Source organism: Choloepus didactylus, chromosome 5, assembly GCF_015220235.1.
Source record: "Choloepus didactylus isolate mChoDid1 chromosome 5, mChoDid1.pri, whole genome shotgun sequence".
NCBI lineage: Eukaryota > Metazoa > Chordata > Mammalia > Pilosa > Megalonychidae > Choloepus > Choloepus didactylus.
The window spans coordinates 106,810,556-106,837,916 of record NC_051311.1 but is presented as its reverse complement, the minus strand read 5'-3'; the positions used below and the strand labels follow the sequence as shown (position 1 = coordinate 106,837,916).

The 27,361-nt window shown below is 37.4% G+C and overlaps 1 protein-coding gene and 1 pseudogene across 3 annotated transcripts; both read right to left on the bottom strand.

Moving 5' to 3' along the window:
* Positions 1 to 6,134: 6,134 nt before the first annotated feature.
* STEAP1 (STEAP family member 1) lies at positions 6,135 to 15,671 on the bottom strand. Of its 3 annotated transcripts, none has more exons than XM_037837480.1 (5): positions 15,420 to 15,671; positions 11,705 to 11,819; positions 9,389 to 9,901; positions 8,631 to 8,795; positions 6,135 to 6,497 (listed from the first exon to the last, which is right to left on the bottom strand). In XM_037837480.1, the coding sequence occupies exons 2-5, from the start codon at positions 11,786 to 11,788 to the stop codon at positions 6,240 to 6,242; spliced, it is 1,020 nt and encodes a 339-aa protein (XP_037693408.1). In that variant the 5' UTR covers positions 11,789 to 11,819; positions 15,420 to 15,671; the 3' UTR covers positions 6,135 to 6,239. The 3 variants fall into 3 exon arrangements, with proteins under 3 accessions (XP_037693408.1, XP_037693409.1, XP_037693410.1); XM_037837481.1 differs by lacking the exon at positions 15,420 to 15,671 and adding an exon at positions 10,712 to 10,745 and having other exon boundaries at positions 11,705 to 11,796; XM_037837482.1 differs by lacking the exons at positions 11,705 to 11,819; positions 15,420 to 15,671 and adding an exon at positions 10,712 to 10,969.
* LOC119535401 overlaps positions 15,250 to 27,361 on the bottom strand; it is a 150,495-nt pseudogene continuing 138,383 nt past the window's right edge.

The following is a 27,361-nucleotide window of genomic DNA, read 5'->3' as shown; positions in this document are numbered from 1 at the left end:
TCCATTTGTATCTGTCTTATTCACTCAACATGGTGTCTTCAAGGTTCATTCCTGTTGTCACATGTATCAGAACTTCATGCCTTTTTATGGATGAATAAGATTCCATTGTATGTATATACTGCATTTTGTTTATCCATTCATCTGTTGATGAACACTTGGGTTGCTTTCACCTTTTGGCAATTATAAATAAAGCTACTATTGACATGGGTATGCAAATGTTTGTTCAAGTCCCTGCTTTCAATTCTTTTGAGTACATACCTAGAAGTGGGATTGCTGGGTTATATAGCAATTCTATACTTAAATTTCTGAGGAACTGCCAAATTGTAGTTGTACCATTTTCATTCCTAACAACAATGTAAGAAGTTTTCCTATTTCTCTACATCCTTTCCATCAACTTATTTTCCACTTTTTGAACGGTAGCATTTTAGTGAGATGTGAAGTGCTATCTCATTGTTGTTTTGATTTACATTTCCCTAACGGCTAATGATATTAAGCATCTTTTGATGTACTTACTGACCTTTACAAATCTTCTTTGGGAAAATGTCTATTCAAGAGTTTCAAAATTGGGTTACTTTTTGTTGTTGAGCACACTTACTTGTTTTTAAAAACTGCTCCTCCTGTAGAATCCCCTATTCTGTTTCATGACCTCACCCTTTAAGTCATGCAAACTAAAGGAATCCTGGAAGTCACCATAAATGCCTTCTCCATCACTCTTCATGTTCTATTGGTTACACATTCCTAGGAATTCTATCATCCTACATGTCTCAGTAGCTCTCCTCTTTTATCCATTCTCTCTGTACTGACTTACATTTGGGAACTTCTCTCTGTCCTGGGATCTTGTAGTTACATCCTTAACTGTTTTTCCAGCCTCCCAACTTGCCTTTACCTTTTACCCCCCCCACCAATCAGATCCATCTCCTGGATCCTCTACAGATAGCTCTTTCTAAAATGCAAATCTCATGTTAAGCCCCTGCTTACATTTATTCAGTATGTATTCCCTGAGTTCACTGCTTTTCCTCTCTCTCTTCCTTCCCCAATATAGCACCTATTATATTATATGTAATATATTTTTTTATTGTGGTGTAATTTATACAAAATAAAATGCATAGTTCTTGGGTGTTCAGTTTGATGAGTTTATACACCTGTGCAATCACTACCCAAAACAAGATATAAAACATCTCTATCACCCCAGAAAGTTCCCATGTTCTCCATTCCAGCCACATTTCACTGTATTTTAGTTGCTTGCATACTTGTTTGCCCTGACTGTAGTAAGCTCTATTATTTCAGGAACAATGTCTGATTTTTCACAGGTGTATACCTAACCTAGGATAGTGCACGGTACATCATAACCATTTAATTTTGGCTAAATGAATATATTTTGATTACTGCTTCATGAGATCAGCCCTTTGCTTTCCATAAATGTTGTTGGTTGAGATAGTTATAATCAACTCAAGTCCTTCATTTAAAACTCTTAAAAAAAAACTCACCTTCCGAGGTAGATCTGAGTGTTCTCTGCCTTTCCCTATTTTTCAGAGACCATTCTTCATGGGTCTCTCACGTTTCTGCATATCTTACGATCACAAACACTGATTGTCTTTTCTCTGGACTATTTTTCTAGGATGTTGTTGAAGCAAATGGACTTAGCAAATAGAGACAGTATCTCTCTCTATAGCAAAGGGCAGATTTGCTTAAAGCCTTGGATGATACAGTGTTTTCCTTTAATGCAAAGATCAGACACAGTTCCTGTTAAGTATAATAAAGATAATTTTCCCTTTGAGCAAAGGGCAGGCATACTTACTGCCCCTTATAAAAGATTTGAATTTCCTACCTTCAGGATTCCTCTCATGTAATATAACGCACTGAATGTGCAGTTGTTAACTGCCCTTCTTCTCATCACCCTGTAGAAATTTGGGCTGGGGAGTCAACCGGAGAAAATGCTGATACTCAACCGCAAATGCTGTGAGTAATAAATTCCTTTAACTTTGACTGAGCAGCTCCCTTAGGTTCACATGACATGTTGGGAGATGTGAACAGATAGGAAGACTTCACTGCTGATCAATATAGCCTCCCTGATCTACATATGGGATTGAAGATGAGACTTCTGTTACACCATAAGTCCTTTGCAAATAGTGATGATAATGATGAAATGATGATATTTATTGGGCATTTACTGTATGCTAGGCACTGTGCCAACCACTTTACACGGATTATTCACAACAACCTATGGGGTAAATTTTATTTTTATCTTCCATTTAGAGGCAATAAAAGTGAGGCACAGGGAAGCTAAATAACTTTCCGGTAGAGTAAGCTTGTTAACAGTCGGCACTGAGCCAATTCCAGATCTATCTGACTCAAGAGTTGTCTTAGTTTGCTAATGCTGCAGAATGCAAAACACCAGAGATGGATAGGCTTTTATAAAACGGGGGTTTATTTCACTACACAGTTACAGTCTTAAGGCCACAAAACATCCAAGGTAACACATTAGCAATCAGGTACCTTCACCGGAGGATGGCCAATGGCGTCCGGAAAACCTCTGCTAGCTAGGAAGGCAGCTGGCATCTGCTCCAAAGCTCCGGCCTCAAAACGGCTTTCTCCCAGGACGTTCCTCTCTAGCAAGCTTGCTCCTCTTCAAAACATCACTCCCAGCTGCACTCAGTTCCCTCCCCACGAGTCAGCTCATTTATATAGCTCCACCGATCAAGGCCCACCCTGAATGGGCGGGGCCACACCTCCATGGGAACATCTCATCAAAATCATCACTCACAGCTGGGTGGGGCACATTCCAAGCAAATCTAACCAGCATCAAAACTTCTGCCCCACAAAACTACAAAGATAATGGCATTTGGGGAACACAATACATTCAAACCAGCACAAGAGTCCAAGCTCTTACCCACTATTTATATTGCTTCTCTTCTGATGATTGCTGGAGGTTCTGGAAATACATTCAGTAATATATCATTGAGTTTTTATTTTATTATATTTTAAATTTAAATTTAATTTTTATTTTTTAAATTTTTATTATCACTGTGTTTTGCCTATACAGGTATGTTTCTAGCAGAAGATACATTGAATTCCCTCTCCTTCTCTTTTCATTGATTGATATTTACTCTTCATATATATATATATATACTTATATATGTATATATACATATATATGGGCGGACTATTTCCACGTTGTGCTCTGAATTGGCCGCCATTCAGAGCAGCTCCTGAATCCATCCAGAGAAGCTCCTGGTTTCAGGGCAATGAGGCTTGACTTCTCCACCCTGTAGGTAAGTCCTATAATAAAATCTCATGTCTCAGAACATGTCCGGTACTTTCTTTAGTCCTTTGGCTACAAAAGCCCCCTTGAGCTGTGACAGTTGGTGAGCCAGCCTGGAGACTAAAGAAATCCCAGCCACTGATGACATGAACTTGGGGAAGGGAAAGGGGAAGTCCCTGGGTGGGATATCGGGGTGGCCTGTGACACTCATGTGGGGAGGGGTGGTGTTCTAGTTTGCTAATGCTGCGGAATGCAAAACACTAGAGATGGATTGGCTTTTATAAAAAGGGGGTTTATTTGGCTACACAGTTACAGTCTTAAGGCCATAAAGTGTCCAAGGTAACACATCAGTAATCGGGTACCTTCACTGGAGGATGGCCAATGGCGTCCGGAAAACCTCTGTTAGCTGGGAAGGCATGTGGCTGGCATCTGCTCCAAAGTTCTGGTTTCAAAATGGCTTTCTCCCAGGACATTCCTCTCTAGCAAGCTTGCTCCTCTTCAAAACGTCACTCACAGCTGCACTCCATCCAGTCTCTTTGAGTCAGCATGTTTTATATGGCCCCACTGATCAAGGCCCACCCTGAATGGGTGGGGTCACACCTCCATGGGAGTATCCCACCAAAGTCACCACCCACAGCTGGGTGGGGCACATTCCAAACAAATCTAACCAGCACCAAAACATCTGTCCCACAAGACCACAAAGATAATGGCATTTGGGGGACACAATACATTCAAACCGGCACAGGTGGCTACCCTCCTAGATGAATGGGGTCTGCTGAGGGAGTGTGGAGATGCATATAACTCCCTGGCTGGACTAATCACCCTCCTGCTACAGGCCACAGAATGAGTAGGATTTCATGAGAAAAAGGAAAGCTGGCAGCCTGGCCTCTCTTGGAGGCTGTGTGTGCAGCTACAGAAAAGGCCTTAACGGCTGATGTGGCAGTCTGCCGCTTAGAAGAGGAATTGAAGTTAAAAAGGGATATGCAATTGACCCACGCTGAATTGAAAGACACTCTGGATAAAAGTTTAGAAATACTGGTATGCCAGTACACTAGAGTAAGAGGGCATAAGCTGCCCAAAGGGCAAGTTAGGCTTAACCTAGCTCCCCTGACTGGGACCCTAAAGTGTGGGACTCTGTTGATTCCTCATCAAAAGACGATGAGCCCATCTGACCGGGAAATTAAAACTGAGGAAAGTCAGCATGCGCATCCTCTGATCCAACAAAGGTGCCTTCCCCCAGATGTTCTGTGGCAATAAATCAATATAAATTACCAGGGTCATTTAATAGCCCTGTCTGGCCTATAGAAAAAACTAATGGTACCTGGCAAATGACTATTAATTACATTGAACTTAATTTAATAACTTCTTTGTTTGCAGCTGTCGAATACAGCTAACTTGTTGCAGGATATGAGTACTCGATTAAGCCAATTTGACTTTGTGTTAAACTTCGTCAAAGCTTATTTTAGTATTTTAGATCCCTCCAGCCAGACTGTAGCCGCCTTCATGTGGGAAAACCAACAATGGACATTTGCTGTGCTTCCATGAGGACACCTCCACAGTCCCATCTGCCATGGACTGGTAGCACAAGATTTAAAGAAAAGGACACCCCCTATTTTTCACTATAATGATGATATCATGCTAACCAGTAATTCTTTTCCAGAACTAGAAATTGCCGCTAGCACAGTGGTGACCCACCTTGAAAGTTAAGGAGGGTGATAAATCAAAGCAAATTACAAGAGCCTGGACATTCTATCAAGTTTCTTGGGTATTGTCTGGTTGGGTAAAACTAAAGCTATTCCTTTAGCTGTTGTTGTTAAAATACATGTATATGAAGAGTATGTATGTGTGTACATTTGCATGTATATATGAACAAAAATATACACATATACATACTTATATTTGAAGACTATTATTGAAATACACGTGTATATGTGTCAGTCTCATACTTATGTCACTGTTAAAGGCAAAGGAATAACAGAAGAGCTCAGTGATCAAATTCATTATGTATCTATGTATACTTTCATTTGTTCTAATATTTTCTTTGATCTGGATCCATATTTTATTATATTTTCAATGTCTTTTTTCTCATCAATAAAGGGAAATACGCTGTGTCAATTTTATGAGAGTAAACAAGGCTTATTCAAATTTTCTCATGTCAGTAATCACAGGAGCACATGACATAAATGAGGCTAATGAATAATTGTCCTTCATAATAGAAAAATTAAAAATAACTAGAATGTCTTAACTGTTATTAGCATCATTAGCATTAACTCTCTTGTGCTTAATAATAAATCATAAATGGTTTACCTATGTAAAAGATAAAGTTTGGGTTTCCTTTTGCAAATTACAACAGCCAGTGTATAGTCTGAAAAATGGTTTAGGATGCTTTCTCTAATGTATTAATATAAGTTCAACTGAGCTGTACACAACTCAGACAGAAACAACAATTGAACTTATTTTTCTCCTTGATAGCTTGAATTTTGATTTGCTTAGATGTGTATTTGATGTTACTCTGTTGCTTTACTTATGTAGACACAGTCTGTGTGTTTTTCGAGATACGTGTTCCATGAATAAAATTTGGTTACAGGAAAATGAAAGTTCTTTAGCAATAATCACAAATACTGGATATACTTGTGTGGTAGATTCAGATAATATTTTTTCATGTTCTATGATATTCTGTGGGACAGGTAATGAGGACTAGTATTTCAAAGATTCTCATAATTTATAATGTCATGGCATCAGATAAACCAGGTGAGATTGTTTTGTAATGTCTGGCTAGAAAAATGTGCTAAAGATTCGTATTTTAATTTCTTTGAATCAAATCTGCAAGGAAATACACATATTTCAAACTCATCACTCATAAACAAAGAGATAAATTAAGACACTCAAATGGTCATTTTATTAAACAAATACAAATTTGAAATGTTTCATGATAAAATGTATCAATATTGAACAAAAATGTATTTAAATAGTACTTTTAAAACTGGGTAGATACCTCCGTTTTATTAATTTTGGTGACATCTTCCCAACCATGTCTAATCTTCAATATCTTCCTCCTGAAGCATGGCAGGAATAGTATGGCTTTACATACCAGGACAACAGTTGGAAGGAAAACTGCTATCATAAAGGTTGGAGGTGTATGCCACCCAAATTGTTTTATATCTACCCATTTATTCCAGGCAAAAATCAATGCATGTATTGTGGCCAGTAGAAGGGAAACAATTCCTAGTTTGCTCTGCAAAAGAAAAAGAGAGAATAATTAAGTTGGTGAAGGTTAGTTCAATAAGAATTTATTCTACCCTGCCTCATCTGGATCTGTTTTCATAATTATGTTTTCAAACTCATTTGTTTGGGAATCCCTTCATTCATCTGTGGTTGTTTTCTTATCACATTTATCAATAATGTTCATTCACGACTTTCTACTCTTTTTACATGTCTCTACCTCATTCCTTTACTTTTGGTTATGTCCTTGTCTCCAGGCTAAGTTGAGGAAATTCTCAACCCTCTTCCTTTCAGTCTCCAGCTGACTGACAACCCATTTCCTTCCTTTCTCCACCACTTTGCTCACCTTACCTGTGACATCTATTTTACTTTGTGCTTTAATTCTTGTGCATTTGCCTTAATTCAATCTATCAGGAGACATCTAAAGTCAGTGACTGTCTTACTCATCAGACGATCCCTGAAGAATCAACATAATGATTTGCACATCTAGGTGCTCAATAATTATTTGTTGGATTGAATGAAGATCATTGCAATAATCAATTTGGCTGCAGTGATCTTTATCACTTGTGAAGGCAGCTAAAGAGACTGACTCCGATTTTGGTAGATGAGTACTGAAGCAAGTAACCTTGGCCTCTGTTGAAGAAAAATGACACGACCCAACAAAATAGAAAAATGCCAACAAATATTTCAATGTTTGAACAAAATAGAGAAATTTGGACATGTGAAGAAATATTTCAGCTTGAATTGGGGTGCTTGGCACTATACAGATAATATTCCATAAAAATAGCACCTATGTAATTTTATGGCATTCTGACGAGGTAACATATATAGCTATTCTGGATGACTTTTGATATCTGTTCACTTTACTGGAAATGGTCATTAGCATGCCAGAATGAATCCAACTAACAATGATTCAGGAATACTCCTAAGCCCTAATGAACAATCAAATAATTACATTTAGCTTTTCAGATATGAATCTGCAGGGTAAATCATAGTGTAACCTATTCTTAGATTCCAAATGAAAAGTTTCTAGATTAGTAACTGAAAATACATGTGGATGGTTGAAAATTAATTTTACCAAATGCTTATCATGTTCTTATTATGTGTTAGAATGGACCCAGTTGTCAAGATGCAGTGCTTGAATTCCTCATTAAATCTTTCAAGTGGTAGTCAATATGTGTATGCAGAGCAAGGTAAGAAGAAAGCCATTTCATGAAGAACAAAGAATTCCAGTGGTTATCAGGCTAAACCTACAAAATTGGCAAATAGTGTGCTTAGAGAATGTGGCACCATCATTAAGTTGTGTAGGAATAGTTCCTACAGAGACATACTTTCCAGCCTAATCAGATTTTCTGATAAAATGTCTGTTGGAGTATTTGTGTGGGCATGTAGAATGGATAATGGGAAATGTCTGGCTCTGTGGGACTTTCCAAAGATGTCCATTCATATTACCTAAATCTGGTAATTAAAAAAAATCTTGGCAGTGATTCGTATGATTAAATTTAGTTCTTTGAATCTTGTTAGACATGGATCACCTTGTGAATTCTGGGAGCTCCTTCCTTAGTGTGTAAGATTAACCTCAGTAAATCTGAGACAGTTTTTGAATTCCAAGGATATCTAGAAACTTCAAGTGAGTAAACTACATAAAATAAAACTTGAAGAAAGAAGGCTTTAACATTAGATTTTAGAGTGCCTCGGGTGGCTTAAACTCCATATTTCAAGGAGAGATTTTTTTTCTGGATAGAAACCTGTCAAACTTCAAAGGAACAAATAAAATTATGTAGGAGGTAAGAGTATTTTTATTTTTTGGAAACTAACAAACGATAGATATTGGATTCCTAAATTATTAAATTTGTAGTTATTAGGGGACAGCAAATATTGCATGAAAAAAACTAACAAGTTTCAAATGTTAGAGGAATATTTTTATTTGTGTAATGCCTTTTATTCATGTCTAGAAAACCTTTTTCCTATTTAGAAGCAATAGGGAAAAATAGCAGATCAAATTATTAATTGGAAGAAGTGTGGGATCTTTGCGATCAGAAAACATTTGCTGTGTTTTGTGGGGTAAAGTCAATACACTGCAGATATCATAAGCACTGAAAGAAGCTTACCTCTCTGAGGGGCCAGCTATTTTACATATCATTACCTGAATATAGTGAAATTCTCTCCATGTCAAAGAGTTGCTCACAGAGGGAATAGATGTAACAGCCAACAGAGCCAGTATCGCAAGTCCCACAATTCCCAGAGACACATAAATTTCCATTCTCCAAACATCATGTTCAATCCAAGCATCTTCTTTATTTTGCTGGACCTATAGGTAAAAAAGAAAAGAAGGAATGCAAATCACACTTGTTTCTCTGAACATTAAACTCCTATATTCCCTCCATCTACTATGGAGGCCCTAATAACTAGGGGCCTCCACAAATTTATGACTTATCTTTGCATTCTTCCAAGAGAAATGAAATAGGGGCTATTATACTCTTTATTTGAATGTAGCATTTATATAAAGTTTAATTAATTTTTATAATAATTATTTGCTGGTTTTATTGGTTAGAATTGTAACGTACATGTTATGTGTGGTAAAGATGCAGAAAATATGAACAATTAACATTAAAAAGTATCTTATGAAGGTAGCAGAAGATTGAAATGTGGCCCTGGCCATGAATAAAATATTTGTTTATGTTGTTAAATTTGTACTTTACTATTTTAAGACTAAAAAAAAATTCCTCAGTGGAAAACTGTAAAAACAAACCCCAGTGAAGAGTTTTTAACGAAATTTTGAAAGTGCAGATTACTTTATGTAGATTTTCAACAGGGGTTTGAGAGAATGATATTAAAATAAGAAAGGATTAATTTGTTAGGTGACATAGACTTTTAATGGTATTGTCAACACTGTCATCTTACCTGTTGGTATGCCCAGTTTAGCAACTTGTATCTGTAGGATCTCCTCATTGGATAGGACAGACTATAAATTGCATGCAGTACAGCAAAAAAGAAACTGAGAAGCCCAAATTGCTTTCTTGTTAACAACCAGCTATCCAGCCAATTTGGAAATTTCTTATACTTGGTTCCATTATGAAGCTGTACTATTGCTGCTATCACACCTGGCAAATAAACTAATGCCAAGAGTGTGATGGAAACCATGGGCAACACTTTGTTGATGACTAGGATTGGAATTTTATAAAAATATTGTTGATGGGTAGTTACAAGAGGGTGAATTATTTCCCTCAAAAGAGTATAGAGAAAAGTCAGAAACGCTATGATAGAAGCTATTTTAACTGGCAAACGCCATTTTGGAAAGAGTTCTTGTTCATGTTTAAGTTCTGGGGGGCAATCAAATTCATCAAAAGGGGTTGTTTGGTGCAAATGCAAAAGCACAGGTCTTTTCAGCATGCTGGTATCTCCCAAGTCCTTATTCTACAAAGGAAAGAAAAAAAAATCTTAAAACAAAATTGAGCAAAACAATGGAATTTTTCTGAAACTATTTATAGCTCAATCATCATGCTTATCAGTGAAGAAGGGCACTTAGAACCTTGTTTTGGATACTGGTTATAAGAAGATGGATGTAGCTCTGACAAAAGGTGCACTTAGCTAGTTGGGGTTCTCTGTTAATTTTTGTTCATTTTTCGTTAACTCAAAAGAAGTACATGCTTCAAATACCTCCACCAAAGCTTACACCACTGTGTTTCTATTTTGAAGGCATGAAAGAATGGGATGATGCAACTGGGAAACCAAAATAGAAGATAAGCCCTTGGTAAAAATGATTAAAACTTGTAGCTTGTGACAGTTGTGTTTGTTTTATGATCTTTTTATTGGTACTGGACAACTCTCCCTAAAGCTCTGAAGAGTGACTTGTTCATTAATTCAAATAGTAAGGATCAGGAATAATATAATAATTACTATTAGATATAAATATGTAATTTCCATCAGTAGTCTTGTACTTTGATTTTATATTGCTAAAATAACTCATCTGTGTAACTACTGATAGACAGATATTCTATTAGGAAGTACAAAATCTATGAGTAGTCAAATCCCACAGGGATGCTCTATTAACTGAGAAAGTTCTACTTCTGATTGCATTTCTAGGTAGTCAACAATTGTAAAGAAGGTTGCATTGAATAATCTGTCATTTCCCCAACTGACTGATAAACCACCAAAGTAAAATAACTCAAAAAGAGATCTTATATTAGAGTGCTTCACACTGTGTTACTTTATGACTATACTTACTCACTCAGTATGGTATTCCTGACTTCTTAGAGCCCTATAAGAGGAACCATAACATTTTAATGCTTGAAATTATAATAGTGATTACTTGTTCATCTCATTTTATGCACAGTAACTTTAATTCACATAGTTCTCTTTTTTTTGTGCTTTAAAATGGTCTGTCTTGCCATTTGAATTTTAATATATCACTGTTATCTCCAATGCTTTTCCCAATAACTATTTAAAAGAAGTTGATGAGCATGATATAACTTCAGTCACCTCTGCATGTTAAAACAGGCTATAATCAACTGAGATCAATTTTCTGATTTAGGGTGAAGAATTATACGATAGCAAGTTAGACAGTAAACTTTTATTTTATTCACACTTAGCTTTTACAGTATGTGCTTATAATTTCTTAATTTTCCTAATAAAATAATTAGGATAAAACAAATAATTTCTGTTAAAACTACTGTTGAGATACTTTAGAGAGGTAAAAAGAGTTTGGTACCAAAAGTTTCCACCACTTTCCAGTAAAATAATATACAAAGAAACATTTAATCCTGCAGGAGGGCAAAAGTGGGAGAGATGATTCTTATCCCACGAATGAATTTACTTGATGATCTCTTGGTAAGATGCCATGGTACCTATGGAAAAAAAGCCTGCTTCTGTTATATGGGCATTGCTGCTGGTTTTTCTTTTTTTAAACTTAGAACCTTAGAATGTTAGAAAGAATTGGAAGGGACTTGGAGATCAACTGGTCCAATGCTCTCACTTTATAGATTAAACCAAGACCCTGGATTTTCAGTGATTTATTCAAGTTCATTCAGCTAAGCCCTTGACAGTCAGTCCACTACTATTTCTCTCATATACCACACTGCTCTTCGCCCATCACAGTATCAGCGATAGGAATCAGGGGAAACAACAGCACACTGGGGTGAAAAATCACTTTTACAACACTAGGAAACATAGAATGGCATTTGAATTATATTTATAGAATTTAATTAGTAATTATTTTACCAAATGAACATCTTCTTCTAGGTTTCTCCTAGGCTTCATTTTCCAGAGTTCTTCTTGATTTGTGATATCTTTTCTGCTCTCCATTAATTCTACAAAATGGTATGGCTTCAGCCACCTATGAAAATAAAAATAATTATCTTCTTTAAGTCTATTCTATTAATGTTATTAACATTTGATGAGACAATATGGAAAATTTCCTCATTTAAAGAATAGAGTGGCAGATCAAGATAGTGACTGATTTCCATATTTAACCTCATATTATTATCTGTTAGAGTCTCAAACCAGTGCCCTCAGGCAATAGTATTTGCTTTTCTTTGTTTATCTGGCCAATGAGTCACTTAGATGTCGATATGGAATTTGAAGGGTCGGATGTTGCCTTTTATTTAAGTAGAATTTAACTCCAGGTGCTCCTCAGGAGAAAACCTAACTCCCCCCCACCCCCCAAAGTAAACAGAATTAGGAATGCATTTTTTTTCAAGAGTATTAATGTTATCAGTAGAGGTTAGAGGTAGCTGATATATATTATACTTCAGGAAGTTATGTGTTTAATAGTCTTTTGTGGTTGGCACTGGAATCTGAAACAATAATTAATTGATTTTAGAGGCAAATGTATTCTGAATTTTAGACAATGAACGGAACGGACACTGTGGGTAGGGTGAATCATGATAATCACCAAAAGGTCATATTTTCAGAGTGCCATTTTCCTATCGGAGTAATGGGCTGTGATATGTCATGAACAATTAGTACAGTTCCAGTGGGGGCTGTTGTGTTGTCCTCAGTTATTGACATGTCTACTCTCCTGGTCAACCCCGTAGAAAATTATTTTATCAAATGTCTTACCCAAGAAAGGAATCTTTTCCTTAATACCCTTCACAGATCCTCGTCCAGACTTAGTGTAACATTTTTTTCAGGAAGGGAAACATACAATGTCACAATAATATTCATTTTTTCTATTAGTTCTAAATTTATTTCCAGAAGAACACATCTCCAATTAGTACTTTATGAAATTCAATGAAAAAAACAGATTAGATATTTAAAAATTTGATTGGCAGAAAACATTTCAAATGTTTCTGAATTTTAGACCACCTGTAATACTTTATTAAGTGGAAAGTTGCATGCAGGAACAGTTTTAAAATACTTAAAACATTCTCCAGCTTTTAAAGGTTTGATATCCACAAAGAGTAAAGAGGGGCCGTCTTTACAGAATGTCACCATTTTCCTTTGTTGAGGTGCTCTTAGAACATTTTTCAGATATTTATTTCAAAATTTCAGAATATTCATGCTGAGTATATTTATTGTTTTTGTCTGCCCTCATTCTTTCCCATATGTTTTTGTAATTTAAAACATCTTCTTGATTTGAAGAAATTCCTCTCCTCCATCCTATTCAATTTGGGAGGCTGCCAATTACAATAACATCCACCTTCTTACCACAGAGGTGAGCATGTACGTCATGCTTGGTCATTCATAGTCTCCTATTACCCTGATCACACTGATTGGTTTAGGGATGGGCACACAATCCAAGTTGAGCCAATTAGAGTCCTTCTCTGATATTTATATATGGAAGTGGGAGAAAGGAGATGTCTTTAAGATTTTGTTAGGTTAGGATGATATGATCCTGTCATGCGTCTCTTTCCCTACCTTGTAAGGAGGAAGATACTTTCAACAGAAAAGGAGAAAAGTAAGACAGAGAAGCAGAGCCAAGAAACGTTGACTCTTCTGTATCCCAGTGGCATACTTGGAGTTTTTAGAGTCCTGAGACCAGAACCTGAATTCTCAGTTACACAAGCCAATACATGCCCCTTTTTTTGCTTAAGCTAGAGTTGGGTGTTCATCAGTGGCACTAAAAGAGTTCTGACTGAAGCATACGCCAATCATCAAGCATTTAGGAACCCAACACTATGTTAGACACCAGGAGGAAAGAGACTTTATGTCTGCCTCCGAGGAGCTTATGGTCCCTTTCCTCAAGAAGCATTATTATTCTAAGTCATTTGGTGATTTACCCAACATTATAAATAGAGTAGCTCAGCAGGCTAGGAATAGAAGTATCATCCACAATAATCAAATCACAAGAAATAACTCACTATGTCTTACAGGATATTTTAACTCAGTGAGTTGCAGGATGGCAAAGATGTTAAGATACAAGAACATCTATATTTGGTCATTATGAACTCATTAACTGCATTGTGAACAATGTCAGGCAGCTGGAATATAAAGTAAAATGAGATGGAGCCTCCATTCTGAAAAGCCTCATAGTCTAGGAGAGAAGGCAGGCATTTCAACAAGTAACTGCATGCTAGTGCAATAAATTTATAGGAAGATCAAGTTTTATAGACAGATGGTGGTATGGGAGGGAAGGCAGAGAAAAAGGGTGAGAGATTCTCTTCAAGACCTAGTTCTGGGGTATCTAGCAAGTCAGCATGTTTGCTGACTGAGGGCCACTATGTACAGAAGCTAGGTGGAAAGCTGGAGTGGCCCTGGAGAAGTACCTAGACTTTCATCTGTATGACTTTACAGAAGAGCAATGCTAAGGAAAAGCCCAGGGTGCAAGGGAGCATGCTGACTCTGTAGCCCACCGTCAACTTTGTGTCCAGAAGGCAGGTAATAAAATAACAGCCAAGTAAAATATGTTTGCTTTCATCAGACATTAATCAAATATATAATTTAAGTTCTACAGTAAAATCTTTTCATGACAAAACATAGCAGGAAAGAGCGCAGTGTTCAGAGCTTAGGAAATGCAAAATTTGATCAGAAGTTCTCTAACTTTAAAGCCCCATTAAAAAGCCAAGTATGTTTCTGATGTTCCATTTTCCTGTAGTAGGATAGCTGGCCCCATATTCCTGCTAAATATTGACACAGTCCAAGTGACTCATGTTGCTGTCCAAGAGTCTAGAATATGAGGAAACCCAATGACTGGGATACATTGTGAGTTGCATTGCATTTCCAAACCTTCTATACTTTCAAGTGCAGGGCTGCTTTACGAAAACATTTAAAACTATGTTTAAGGGAGATGTTTTTCTTCACAGTGCTTTTTTTTTTTTTTTTTTTTTTAACCCTTGCTTCCCACTTGTGCTTAACATTCTTGCAAAATGAATAATCTTTTATTAAATGTCAGGATGTGAAGGGAATTTTTTTTTTTAATAAAAAGAACAAGTAAGGGATTTAAACGTGTACTTCGTTTATAAACCCTTCCAGTGGATTTGGTCCATGAAATATCTAAAGACTTGATTGACTATTTGTAGGGAATTTGGACCCCAACCAGATCCTGAAAAAGTGAACCAATGTTCCAAGGACTTAAAATGAAAATTTCCTGTTACTAGGAAACCAAAAGACCAAGCTGTACGATTTTAAGTACTGTGAACCAATTATTCATCAATGCGATGCAAACTGGTAGCGACTTTGCCAAGTAGGAAAATTTGCCATCAGAACCCAACCTGAAGACAAACAATCCCTTAAATCCCCCAGCTTAAAGGCTACCTTGTGAGTCACTGGATCCTAACCTCAAACCCGGACCACAACCGAGCCCTGTGCTCTGCCGAGAGCTCCGCTCAAGGGAGCTGGCCCTGGAGCTGGGATAAGGGGCGAACTGAGCCGCGCTGGTCCCAGTCCCAGGCAGACGTGCAACGCTCCTTTCGAGGCTGAGAGGCGGCGCCGCGGCCGCGCAGGGACGCACGGAGGCGAGGGAAACCCGCGAGCGTGAACCATTCAAAGGACTCACCCGCTCCTCGGCGTGACTTGACTGTAAGTTGAGGTGGCAGCGGCTGCCGGGAGGGACCAGTTCCACGCGGGGCCTTCTCGCGGGCAGCAGACTCTGCCTCCTCGATTGTCGGGAAAGCGCCGCCTGTCTGCGCGCAGCGTCCGCTTGCTTCCTGCTCCGGCTGCCTCACCGGGATAAAACGGCTTTGGAGGCCTCAGACGCCGAGCCTAAACTTTCTCCACTTGGCAACCTGGCCCCTCCCAGTTTCCTTAAAAATAGCCCAGCCTTCCGCCTAAGGTCGGCTCAGCGCCCTCCCACTCCTTGCCTTTTCTTTATCCCCACAAATAACAAACCTTTGTGCAATTCTGTAGGAGGAGTGGCTCTCAAACTTCAGCGTGTATCAGAATCACCTTAAAGCCCGATTGCTGGGCCCCAGCCCAAGAGTTTGTACTTAATAGGGCCACGTGGGGCCTGAGATTCTGTCTAAGTTCCTAGGTGATGCCGAAGCATTCCCAGATCACACTTTGAGTCTAACTGCTTTAGAACTTACACAGCTGTTCCACATGTGAGCTCGTTTTGAACCTCACAGCAAGTCTGTGAAGGGGTTCTTGCAGTTGAGAAATCTAAATCTGAATCTCTGAGACGCTAAGTGACTTGCCTCCTGAATTGTCCAAATTTTGGACCCTACACCTCACAAACGCTGCCCCCCACCTAAAGAAGCTCTTAAACTCTGGTTTACCCCTTCCCTTCCTCATTCGAGATATTACATGCAATATCCATCTCCTAGCCCAATCAAGTATTTCAAACCAAAAGCATTGTCAACTTTGAAAAGTTCTAGGTTTTTTTTTCTTTCTTTTCTTTTCTTTTCTTTTTTCTTTTCTTTTCTTTTCTTTTCTTTTCTTTTCTTTCTTTCTTTCTTTCTTTCTTTCTTTCTTTCTTTCTTTCTTTCTTTCTTTCTTTATTTTTTGGTTGTTTTTAAAATATGAGGGAGATGAGGAAGAGGAATTTGCTCTTTGTTGTTGGAAATAGCCTCAGAGTAGAATGTTTGGGATATGAATTGTAACATCTGGGGATTTGGTGTACATTCCCAAGTCTAGTTTGATTAGAAAATGCAGAGGAAAATAAATGCTCAGCCGCATTTTCTATGATTATCCATTATTCGTAGCTAGGGTGCCTAGGACTTTTCATGTTTATTATATATTTATTGTAGTCATTGACTTTACAAAGTAGTGGTAGAGCCCGTTGAAGATTAAATTACCATGGGCTGACACCTTGTGGTAGAAATACAATCTTACACTTTGTATTTCTACTGAAACTAAATAATGATAATTTAAAAGTTTTAGAAAAAAATATCTTTTTATGACACTGACTATAAAGGATTAAGACAAATTGTTGAATGTGTTTAAGAACTGTTGAAGTTTTAAAATTATCATGGGTGTTAAATGGACAAGAAAGCAATATGCTTCCATACCTTAAGATTTGGCAAAGGTCATTCCCATTTTTATAATCTGTTTTCCATATGAAAGGGGCAATGAAGTTATTATCATATTAATATAAAATGGGATGATTATAGCAAGCCCCATTTAAGCCTTCCTGGCTTCTTTTAATTAAAACATTTAAAATCAAGCCACAACTATTTTCATTTTCTAATTCAACTCTTAACAATTTTATATCTTAGCTGCTTCTTATGAAAATTTTTTGTTCAATATTTTAGTGTGATGAATAAATATAGTCTGTTCCCAAGAAAAATGATGGAAAATATTGTGTTTACTAATAAGATTGTAAATATTATGAAAGCAACACAAAACTGGCATCAGAAAAGAAATATGGTATTAAGGAACTTTGGTGAGTTGTCAGGAGTTTATATTATAGATGCAGTTTCTGCAGTTTTTTTGAATACAATTAACCTGTGATTTGGGTGTAAAATAAAGACTTTTTTTTGAGAAAGAGAAATAAAAAATGTCTGAGAGGGATCTGAGTCAGCATCTCTAGCACATACTTTCAAAAGCAGTTTGACTTGTGAAAACAATGTGATGTTATTAAAAATGTTGAAAAGCAAATTGTTAGTTTTGGTATGACTCATAAAAACTAGAGATTTACAAATGGAAATTCAACTGTGAGTTACAAACAAATGTGGATCATTCAGCTATAATAAACTTAAACTACAGTAAAAGAGTACATTAACAAAACAGTCTTTTAATGTATTTGGTGTCAAATATGACCTAGTGATTTCAGACTAAGTTGTTGTGGGGAAAAATATAATTACTTGGAATCCATGAGTATTTTTACCTGACTAATCAGAACCTGATCTTGTTCTTTAGAATTAAATGGAGTACAGTGGTGTAAAAGATTTTTTAAAAAATTGTGCAACTAAAGATAAGCACAGTGACCATAGACAGTAAATTGTAAGTGGATGACAGGAACTATATTTTGTTTAGTTTTTCTTCTTTGGAAATAAAACTGTCTCCTAAGGGGATAGTGAGTCAAATAACAATCAACACTATTTTCAAGACTGCCTTTTGTGGTGTTTAGTAAGAATTAGGCTGTTATTTTCAGGTAAAGTCCAAAGTTGCCTAAAGTTCATGGAGAAATATTTTGTCAGAATTATTTTAGCACAGATGTAGTAATGCTCTACTGGCCAAATTTTCTGATTCCATTAGCCTCATATAATAAATTCTCTTCACTAGTTCAAGGTCTGCTGGTAATGTGGTCACTTTGGCCCCTTTGTGTATAAAAATGATAGGGGGGCCTTTCTCACTCCCCGGCCATCTTGGCGGCTGCTCTTGGTTGGGGGCCATCCTGCACCTAAGGCAGGAAGATGGTGGCCGCAACGAAGACGAAGAAGTCCCTGGAGTCTATCAACTCTAGGCTCCAACTCATTATGAAAAGTGGAAAGTATGTGCTGGGATACAAGCAGACTCTGAAGATGATCAGGCAAGGCAAAGCAAAACTGATCATCCTCGCCAACAACTGCCCAACTTTGAGGAAATCTGAAATAGAGTACTATGCCATGTTGGCCAAAACCGGTGTCCATCACTACAGTGGCAATAATATTGAATTGGGCACAGCATGCAGAAAATACTACAAGTATGCACACTGGCTATCATTGATCCAGGTGATTCTGATATCATTAAGTAAATCATGTAAAAATTTTCTTTAATAAAACAGCCAGAGCTTATTTTAAAAATATTGTATCCATTTGTTATTTTCCTTTATTTCAGCACTCTTTTCTGAAGGTAGGTTTAGAGAGGGTGAGGCAGCTAGATGTGGTTGCGACTTTGAGGTTAAGAGGTATACATCTCAATTTCAGGTTTTTTGTTTTGTAAAGGGGAGTGCACTGAGTTCCTTTCCAGTACTAGATTTTTAGGAGACTTGATTTTCTTAATTCTTGTCTTGGGACGTTGTTAACATTTTTATGCTTCTGAGGCAACAAGTTTAAATAATACCAAAAGTGGCAATTGGCAGTCTAGTTTAAATCTACCAAATGAAATATATTCCCCCACCCCTGGAAAGTTGTCATAGACTAAGAAAAGCTCTAATGAACTTTAATGAAGAAGGAACTTTCATATGGGTAGGCAGTGGTAGGGGTAAATGAAATGTGCTTGGATAACTTCAGAATAATCCCAGGTATTCAATAAATGTTAAATAAAAAAAAAAAAATAGGGGGGAAATGGCAGTTCTAGTCTTGGGACTGGAGATTTACAAAATTCTTCCATATAGTTTCTCCTAACACAAAGACCTATATTGTTCATTCACTAAGAGAATCAACATCTGTTCAAGGTGGATTTTAAGAATACGTAATTTATTTTGAGGTTTGCGGATCCATCTCTGCCCCGGATACTACTCAGTGATGCTCAGAATTCTATGACAATTTATATTGTTGGCTTTAAATCTGTGGTCATCTATCAAAAGGCACTTGTTTCTGGAAATGGGATCACATTAAGCCTTACCAGTTATTTATATCTTACTCTGAATGAATATTTATATCCTTTCCTGAGAATATATTATGGCAAAGGGAATGAAATATCAAGCTATTGAAGATTTACACTGGGTTGTTATGAAGGGGTTATACCTTAGCAAAAAAAAAGCATCAGGATGGAAAGGATAGATTTTCTCACCTTCATGATGTTACTTATACTATGTAATTTCTCCTTTCCTCACATGTCCATAACATGGTTGATACTGTATTATAGTACTTTTCAGAGGCTTCCTGTATTAGAGATTTTCATATGTGTTTCTGTTTCCCTCTTTAAGTTGTGATCTCTAGGAGAGCAGTGACCTTGCCATTTTTATCTTTGTATCTCTTGTAACTTAAATATTTGATGGGCAGATTCATTGTAAATGTTTGTGGAATGTGATTTTGGTCTGGGTCTTAGTAAGTTTGGATAAGGCACACGAATGTCTAGATGTCATGTAAACCACAAGCATTTGGTATGTATTTTATAGGGAACATTCTCTTCGTGACCTTTCTTAGCACATACCTTTCTTTTTGCTTCCTGCTCCAGGAAGATGTGGGTCCAGGAATGCCACTGTTAGAGGAACTACAGGCCTTAGAAGCTGAGAGGTAGAGCTGGTTTTTAGTAATTGACCCTGCTTCATGAAGTTAGAAACATGCCTATCAATACCTAGATTTGAGTTTCCAGAAGGAAGAAGTAGAGGAAAAGATACTATCTTTATGAAACACATACTATTTGCCAGGACTGTTGTAGGTGGCTTTATAGAGTGTCTCATTTAATTCTCTCAGTGTCTTTGCTATCTAATTATTATTATCCTCAGTATATAGGTGAACTGAGGTGTAGAAACTCGATCAAGTAACTTGATCAAGTGAAGTAACTTGATCAAGATTATACAGGTGTTTTTTAAAAAAATTTTATTCTTTTCCCATATATACAACTTAACATTTCACCTTTTAACCACATTCAGATATGTATTTCAGTGGTTTGATTATGTTCACAATGTTGTGCTACCATCACCACCATCCATTAGCAAAATATTTCCATCGTCTAAATAGGGACTCTTAAATTTTGAGCCTTAACTCCCTATTCACTATCTCCACTCTGTCCCCAGTAGCCTATATTCTGGATTCTGACTCTATCAGTTTGCTTATTCTAATTATTTTGTATTAGTGAGATCACACAATATTAGTCCTTTTTTGCCTGACTTATTTTACTCAATATGATATCTTTAAGATTCATCCATGTTGTTACATGTATCAGGACCTCATTCCTTTTTAGGACTGAATAATATTCCATTGTACATATAAATTAGATTTTGTTTATCCATTCATTTGTTGACGTTAGGGTTGCTTCCATCTTTTGGCAATTGTGAATACTGCTGCTATGAACATTGGTGTAAAAATATCAGTCTGAGTCCCAGCTTTTAATTCTGTTGGGTATAAACCTAGAAGTGGGATTGCCAAGGTTGTACAGATTTTAGAAGTCAAGCTGGAACTTCAACCAAAGTCTGTTTGACCCCAACCTCAGTGCTTTTTCTATAGTATGACATTGCTTCTATTACCAAATATAATTGGTCAAAATTTCCCCAGTCTATACCAGATTGGGGGGATCAAGGAAGGTAATGGTTAACAGAAAGCATCGTATGATCCATTCAATTTTCTCTTTGCATTAGTTAAGGTATGGGATAACCTATCATTTCAAACAGGACTGAGAGAGAGTGATTTAAAGAAGATAGTTTATTCACGTGAAAGTTCTACATTGAGCACTCCAAATTGGTGGGGCATTTCTGCTCCATGAGGTCATTCAGAGACCCAAGTTCCTTCCATCTTGCTGCTCTGCTGTCTCCCATTTCACTGTCTTTGACAGTGTGATTGAAGCTATGTACTGGGCACATCATTTTCCAGCCTGCAGGAAAGGGAAAGAGTACAAGACCAGTGCAAATTATTTACTCATAAGAACCAAGATAGAAGTACACATCACTTTCCCTCGCTTTCCATTGATGATAATTTAGTCACATGGCTATCTAGCTGCAAGGCAGGCAGGGAAATGTCATCTCTAGCTAGATGGCCAGCTTCTAAGATCTCTGAATATGGAAGAGAGGATAACAAATTTTGGTGGAGAACTAGAAGTCTCCACCACACTCTCATCTCCTATCGTGATATCTATGTTCACACCAAATTTGGGTACTTTGATTTCTTCCTTCATTAGAAGGAATGCATTCTACATTCTGAAGCCTGCCTGAGAGTCTAGATACAAAACTTCTTATTCAGCAGCTCAATCTTAGACTGGAGGCTATTAGCACCAAAGCAGATTCTTATATGTTCTGAAAAGGAACATCCTCATGTAAGAGATCCTCTTACTTGACCTTCTTTCTGGCCCTCCAGATATGCCAGGACTTGAGTAATACACAGTGGGAACCCACCTTGTCTCCACCATGGAATTCCCTATTGTCACAGAATCTGCTTTTACATGTATTTAAAAACGAAATAGGCAGGTGCCACAACTGAAAACCAATATTAGGGGCATTAAGAGGATAAATCTTCTATATTTGTTCTCTCTTATTTTGATAAATTACCTGCAACAATAGTCTCTTTCAGGATCCATTCTGCATTAGGATGGCACCCATCGAGTTCCAAGCATTTCTGCCTGTCCAGGGAGAATTTCTGAACACTCTTCCAGTTTCTCACAGCACCTTGGATTCCTAAATCTTCCTGAGGACCTGAAATATGCTTTATCTTTTCTTAGCACAGAAGATACCTTAGCCCTGATTTGTATTACTTCAACAGATAAATTAGCCTTATATTAGCCAGGACACTCCAGAAAAGGAGAATCAATAGGAGGGATATGTATATGAAGAGATCAATTTTAAGTGATTGGCTCATGGGATTGTGGGCCTGGGAAGTCTGAAATCTGTACGGTGGGCCAGCAGTCTGGAAACTCAGGCAGAGGCTGGTTCTGCAGTCTTGAGACAATTTCTTCTTTTCCAGGAAAACTCAATTTTTGCTTTAAAAACCTTTAGCTGATTGGATGAGGCACACCCATATTATCAAGGGTAATCCCTTTACAAGAAAGTCACCTTACTCAAAGTCCACCCCTTAAAGTTAATGACATCTACAAAATACTTTCACAGCAACATCCAGACTAATGTTTAATTAAATAACTGGGTACTATAGCCTAGCCAAGTTAACACATAAAACTATTGCAAATACTTATTAAATGACTTGGCTCTACACAGCATTGTGCTAAATCCTGTAAGATAAGTTCAGTTTAAACAGTTACTTAACAGATCTCTGCAAGAATATTACAGTTTGAAAAAATATATCCATAATGAAAGTATAAGAAAACAAAAAGAAAGTGGCAGCATTGGCATTCTTCTTATTCCAAGTTTAATCTCTTTATTAGCTTCATTATAAAGTAATTTTTTGGATGCCATCAAGAAAATTATTTGAAATATGGATTTCTGTCCAGCATAGCTAATGACAAATCTCATCTCACTGTCTTGAGATATTACCTAATGATAGTAGTATGTGTATGTTTTTGTTAATTATGTTGGGAATGCATACATGGATAGGGTGTAAGACAAAAAATTTGAGAGACCTTTGTTGTAGAGAAAGGGGAACATGGAAAGCATCTGTAAGAGAATCAAGAGACACAGATCCTTTTTTCTCTGCCCTCTTCTTACTGTGTACTCAGCCTTCCATGATAGACTGAAAACTATTGAGAAGCAGGTACCACTTCTTTCTTTTTGGATCTTCAAATAGAAAGGTATGGGCCTTAGTATGGGCCATGTCCTAAAGTGAGAGTTGATAAATACTTATTGAATGAAGGGTACCTTGGAGAGAGTTTCAAGTAGGAACAAGTGGTCAACAGTATCAAATGCAATAAAAAGGTCTAATGAAATAGAGGACAAAAAGGGTTTGATTGATTTGACATTTAAGAGGGCTCTGCTAAGAACAGTTATTGAGGGTGGAAGCTAGTCTGCCATGCATCAAAGAGAAATTGAGGAAGAAGAGATTGGAGACAATGACTACAGAATATGCTTCCAATAATACTGAATGAGAAAGGAAAGTGAGAGAATTGGGGCTGCAATGGAGTGAAAGGAAGAGAAGATATTATGAAAAAGAGAATAATTGATGGAGTTAGGTTCTGGAGAAAAATCAACAGAGATGGAATCCAGAACATAGAGGAAAGATTATCTTTGAGCTTCTGCTCAAAGGCACCTCTTTCTCAGGACTTGGAGGGAAGAAGAAAAGTGTTGAGTTTAGATGACCACAACTTTGTGGACAATGAGTGAGTTAATGACTGATGGGATTCAAGATTCACTGACTTGGGATGGAGAGTAGGGGTTTTGAAACAGCAAAAATTGAAGTCTTGTTTCCTGCTTTTAAGGTGTGAACATTTATTAGGGGGAAATGAGGAAACAAGAAACATGAGTAATTGAATTGACTGGCAAAGAAGGCAGGGCCTTTTGGAACAAAAGGGTAGGTAATAAGATAAGGACTAGGGTGCCTAGAATTCATAGACGCAATGGAGCAATGACTTGGGATTTGTTTGGTTTGAGAAGATGTAATGGAAGAGTGGATGCTTTGAACTTGGCCACAGTGAAGGATTTTTCACTGGGGACAAGAAAGAGAAGGGTTTTATTTTCTTTCCAAAACTGGAAGTAATATTTATGGATTAAATTTTCCTTTGGCCTAGCAACATGTTTATGTACCGGAATTGGTTTTACAGACTTGGTAGTGTTCCTCCCCTAGATCTCCCACTAGTGTGGACTAACCAGGTGATTTCTGACATAGTACACTGATTGTGATTCTCCCAGGTGAGCTTCTTAAGGTGTTAGCCATTTTACTATCTCTAGCAGAGAGCCTGACTCATGGTAGCTGGTGCTCAAAACCCTTGTTATAGCCCTGTCGTTAATTCTGCTTTTTTTTTTTTTGTTCCAGTTAGCTTCTCTGAAAGCTCTTATTCTGTCCCCTTCCTTTATATGCACCTCTTTTATAGCTCTTTTCTGATAGTGTGCTAAACAGTCATGTAACATGCTTATCACTCTTATTATACTGGCAGCTGCGGAATCCTTAAGAACCCATCAGCTGTTCATGAACTTCACAGGGAGGGTGATTATATGGGTTAATTCAATAAAAAACAGAAATAGGTGAAATCCCAGATGGACAATAAGAGTGAGCTTTATGTATGTTTTCTACCGAGACAGGATGGGATTCTTCTTCCAATTACCAATCAAGGATACTATCCCAGTTTCAGACTTAACAGCTTCCTAGGAGTTTGATTTGGTAGTGGGTAGTTGTGCTATGTGGCCACAAGGTGGCTCCAGAGCCTTTTGCAGTAAAAACAAGAGCAGTAAATCAAGAGCTTCTGGTGCTGCTACTTTCTGCTTACATTGCTTTCTTTGGCTTTGTCAAACCCAATAGAGAGAAAGAAAGATGGCCATCGTTGTGTTTGGGCTGGTATTATGGTATTTGAGCATATTACAGGGTCTAGTTTTCCTGAGGTTTAGAGTAAGCACCATGCCCTGTACCTTTAGGTTCATTTCTATGGGTCTCTCTCTCTCTCTCTCTCCCCCTCTCTCCCCCTCCCTCCCTCCCTCCCTACCTACCAACCTACCTACCTTCTACCTATCTTATCTATCTATATCATCTGTGTGGTATATATATATATGTATGTGTTATCTTTACCTAATTATTATTCTTTATTACCTGTATCTGCTTTTGTATTAACATTTATTGCATGCCTAGCATGTCAAGCAATTCACCTAAAATTCACCTAAATTACCTTATTTAATCTCACAAAACCCCTGAAAATAGGTACTTTTAACCATTTTACAGATGAGAAAACTGTGACTTAGAGAGGTTAAGTAACTTACTCAAGGACACAAAATCTTTACTCTTTACCACTACAATATAATGATTCTCATAGTTCCTTTAACTTGCACAACATCTTTGTGAGTTTAAAATATATGCATGAATAACAGGAGCAGTTTATAGTCAATAGATTAGAAATGGAAGAAAGCCACTGTGACTAAAATGTTTATCTCTGGTTCCTGATCCGTTATTATCACTCTTCATGGGTGTAGAAGTATTGTCCTTGATCAAGCTAGACATTTCACACCCAAACTCTAGCCATTGCTGAAACTCCCTAATCTGTGATCTATACAGGTTATTATAGGGAGGCAGCTGCAGAAATTGCTCTCTTCCCCAAGCAGCTAAAGAATCATGAATAGCAGCAGTGAGTTGAGGCATTGTGAGAAGATCACTAATTTGATCATTTTATTCTTTGTCATCATGGCCAAGGACTTCATTCACCCTTCTTAATGACTATTATATTGTATACACTGGAAAATAGAATCTATAGGTAGAGTGAAGGCAAAACTGTGTAAGTCTTAGATTCCCAACTTGTAAAATGAGAAAATAATATTACCCTATTTCATCAGGTGGTAGGGAGGATTAACTGAGATAATGAATATAAAATGCTTGGCACAGTATCTGGCACATAGAATGTGTTCTAGGAATGTTCTTATTATTCCTATTATTCCTAGAGAATAATGTTTCTAGAGAATAATATATTGTAGTGTTGAATGAAGACAGATCATCAGTATCAGGAGAAAGGAAAGGGCAGTGAAAGGTGAAGGAAGATCAGGCAGGTGTACTGAGGGACTGAGGGGCAGAGGAGAAGAGAGTGTTTATTGCATGGATAGGCTGAAAAAGCTGCTAATTCCTTTTCTTGATTACAGCTAGCTACAAAGACATAGCGTTTCCAACAGGAGACTTAGAGGTCTTCTAATTTCATTACGTTGTAGGAAAGCAAAACAAGGTCTGGGACTTACCAAAGGTCAGCTAGTGGCAGCTCTGGGTCTGGAATCCAGCCGTCTTGATTTTAATATTGGTGCTTCTTACAACTATACACATTGCTTTATGTTAATCAAGATATTTGCAATTAGGAGGCCAAGATAGTTATTTCTGTATTATATGAGCTCACTTTAATGCTTTGAGTTGCTGAAATATAATGCCATATGGAATTGAGGGAGAGCAAGGTATTATAATTTTAAGTCAAAAGGACAACTTACATAAAGACTTAGTTCTCCTTGGCATAGTATCTTCAGGTTCACTCAATATATATCTTACTAGAAAGGCTACATGCAATGTGATTTTTTCACCGTTATGAGAGAATTATGGCTTCATTTGTGTGTGACCTCTCTAAGATGCTTTCTATTATCTTTACTTATGATACAACTTTAGAGAGACTTATTTCTCAGTTAAGTTCCCAAATAAGAATAGCAGTAACTTGATTTTATGGGCTAATATATCTTCAGTGGAGTCATGCCTTCTGAGCCTTCCTTGGAAAAGGACTTACTTGTATTAGTATATTAGCCTGTATCTATTATATACATGGGTATTGTTTAAAAGCAAGTAAAGAGTAGTTTATTGAATGGTTTCTCAAGTCTTAGGGGGTCTGTGCTGGTTTGTATATATTATGTCCCCCAGAAAAAGCCATATTCTTCAATGCAATCTTGTGGGGGCAGATGTATTAGTGTGGATTATGTTGGAACCTATTGGTTCAGTATTTCCGTGGAGGTGTGGCCACACCCATTCAGCTTGGGCCTTGATTAGTTCACTGGAGCTCTATAAAAGCTCAGACAGAAGGAGTGAGCTTGCTACAGCCAGCGAAGAGGGACACTTTGAAGAACACACAGGGGCTGAGAGAGGAGCTGGAGCTGAGACAGACATTTTGAAGACAGCCATTGGAAGCTGATGCAGACATTTTGGAGAACACCATTTTGAAGCACAACCTGGGAGCAAGCAGACACCAGCTACGTGCCTTCCCAGCTAACAGAGGTTTTCCGGATGCCAATGACCTTTCTCCAGTGAAGGTACCCTTTGTTGATGGACACTTTATGGCCTTAAGACTGTAACTGTGTAACCAAATAAACCCCCTTTATAAAAGCCAGTCCATTTTTGGTGTTTTGCATTCTGGCAGCATTAGCAAACCAGAACA

What these genes read in the sequence shown, in the direction of transcription:
- STEAP1 (XM_037837480.1), bottom strand. Translation starts at nt 11,788, where the DNA reads ATGGAGAGCAGAAAAGATATCACAAATCAAGAAGAACTCTGGAAAATG. An exon ending in TAGAAGAAGATGTTCATTTG is followed by an intron (nt 9,902 to 11,704) that starts GTAAAATAATTA and finishes TTTCCTTTGTAG; the next exon opens with AATAAGGACTTGGGAGATAC. An exon ending in GAGAATTTCACTATATTCAG is followed by an intron (nt 6,498 to 8,630) that starts GTAATGATATGT and finishes TTTCTTTTGCAG; the next exon opens with AGCAAACTAGGAATTGTTTC.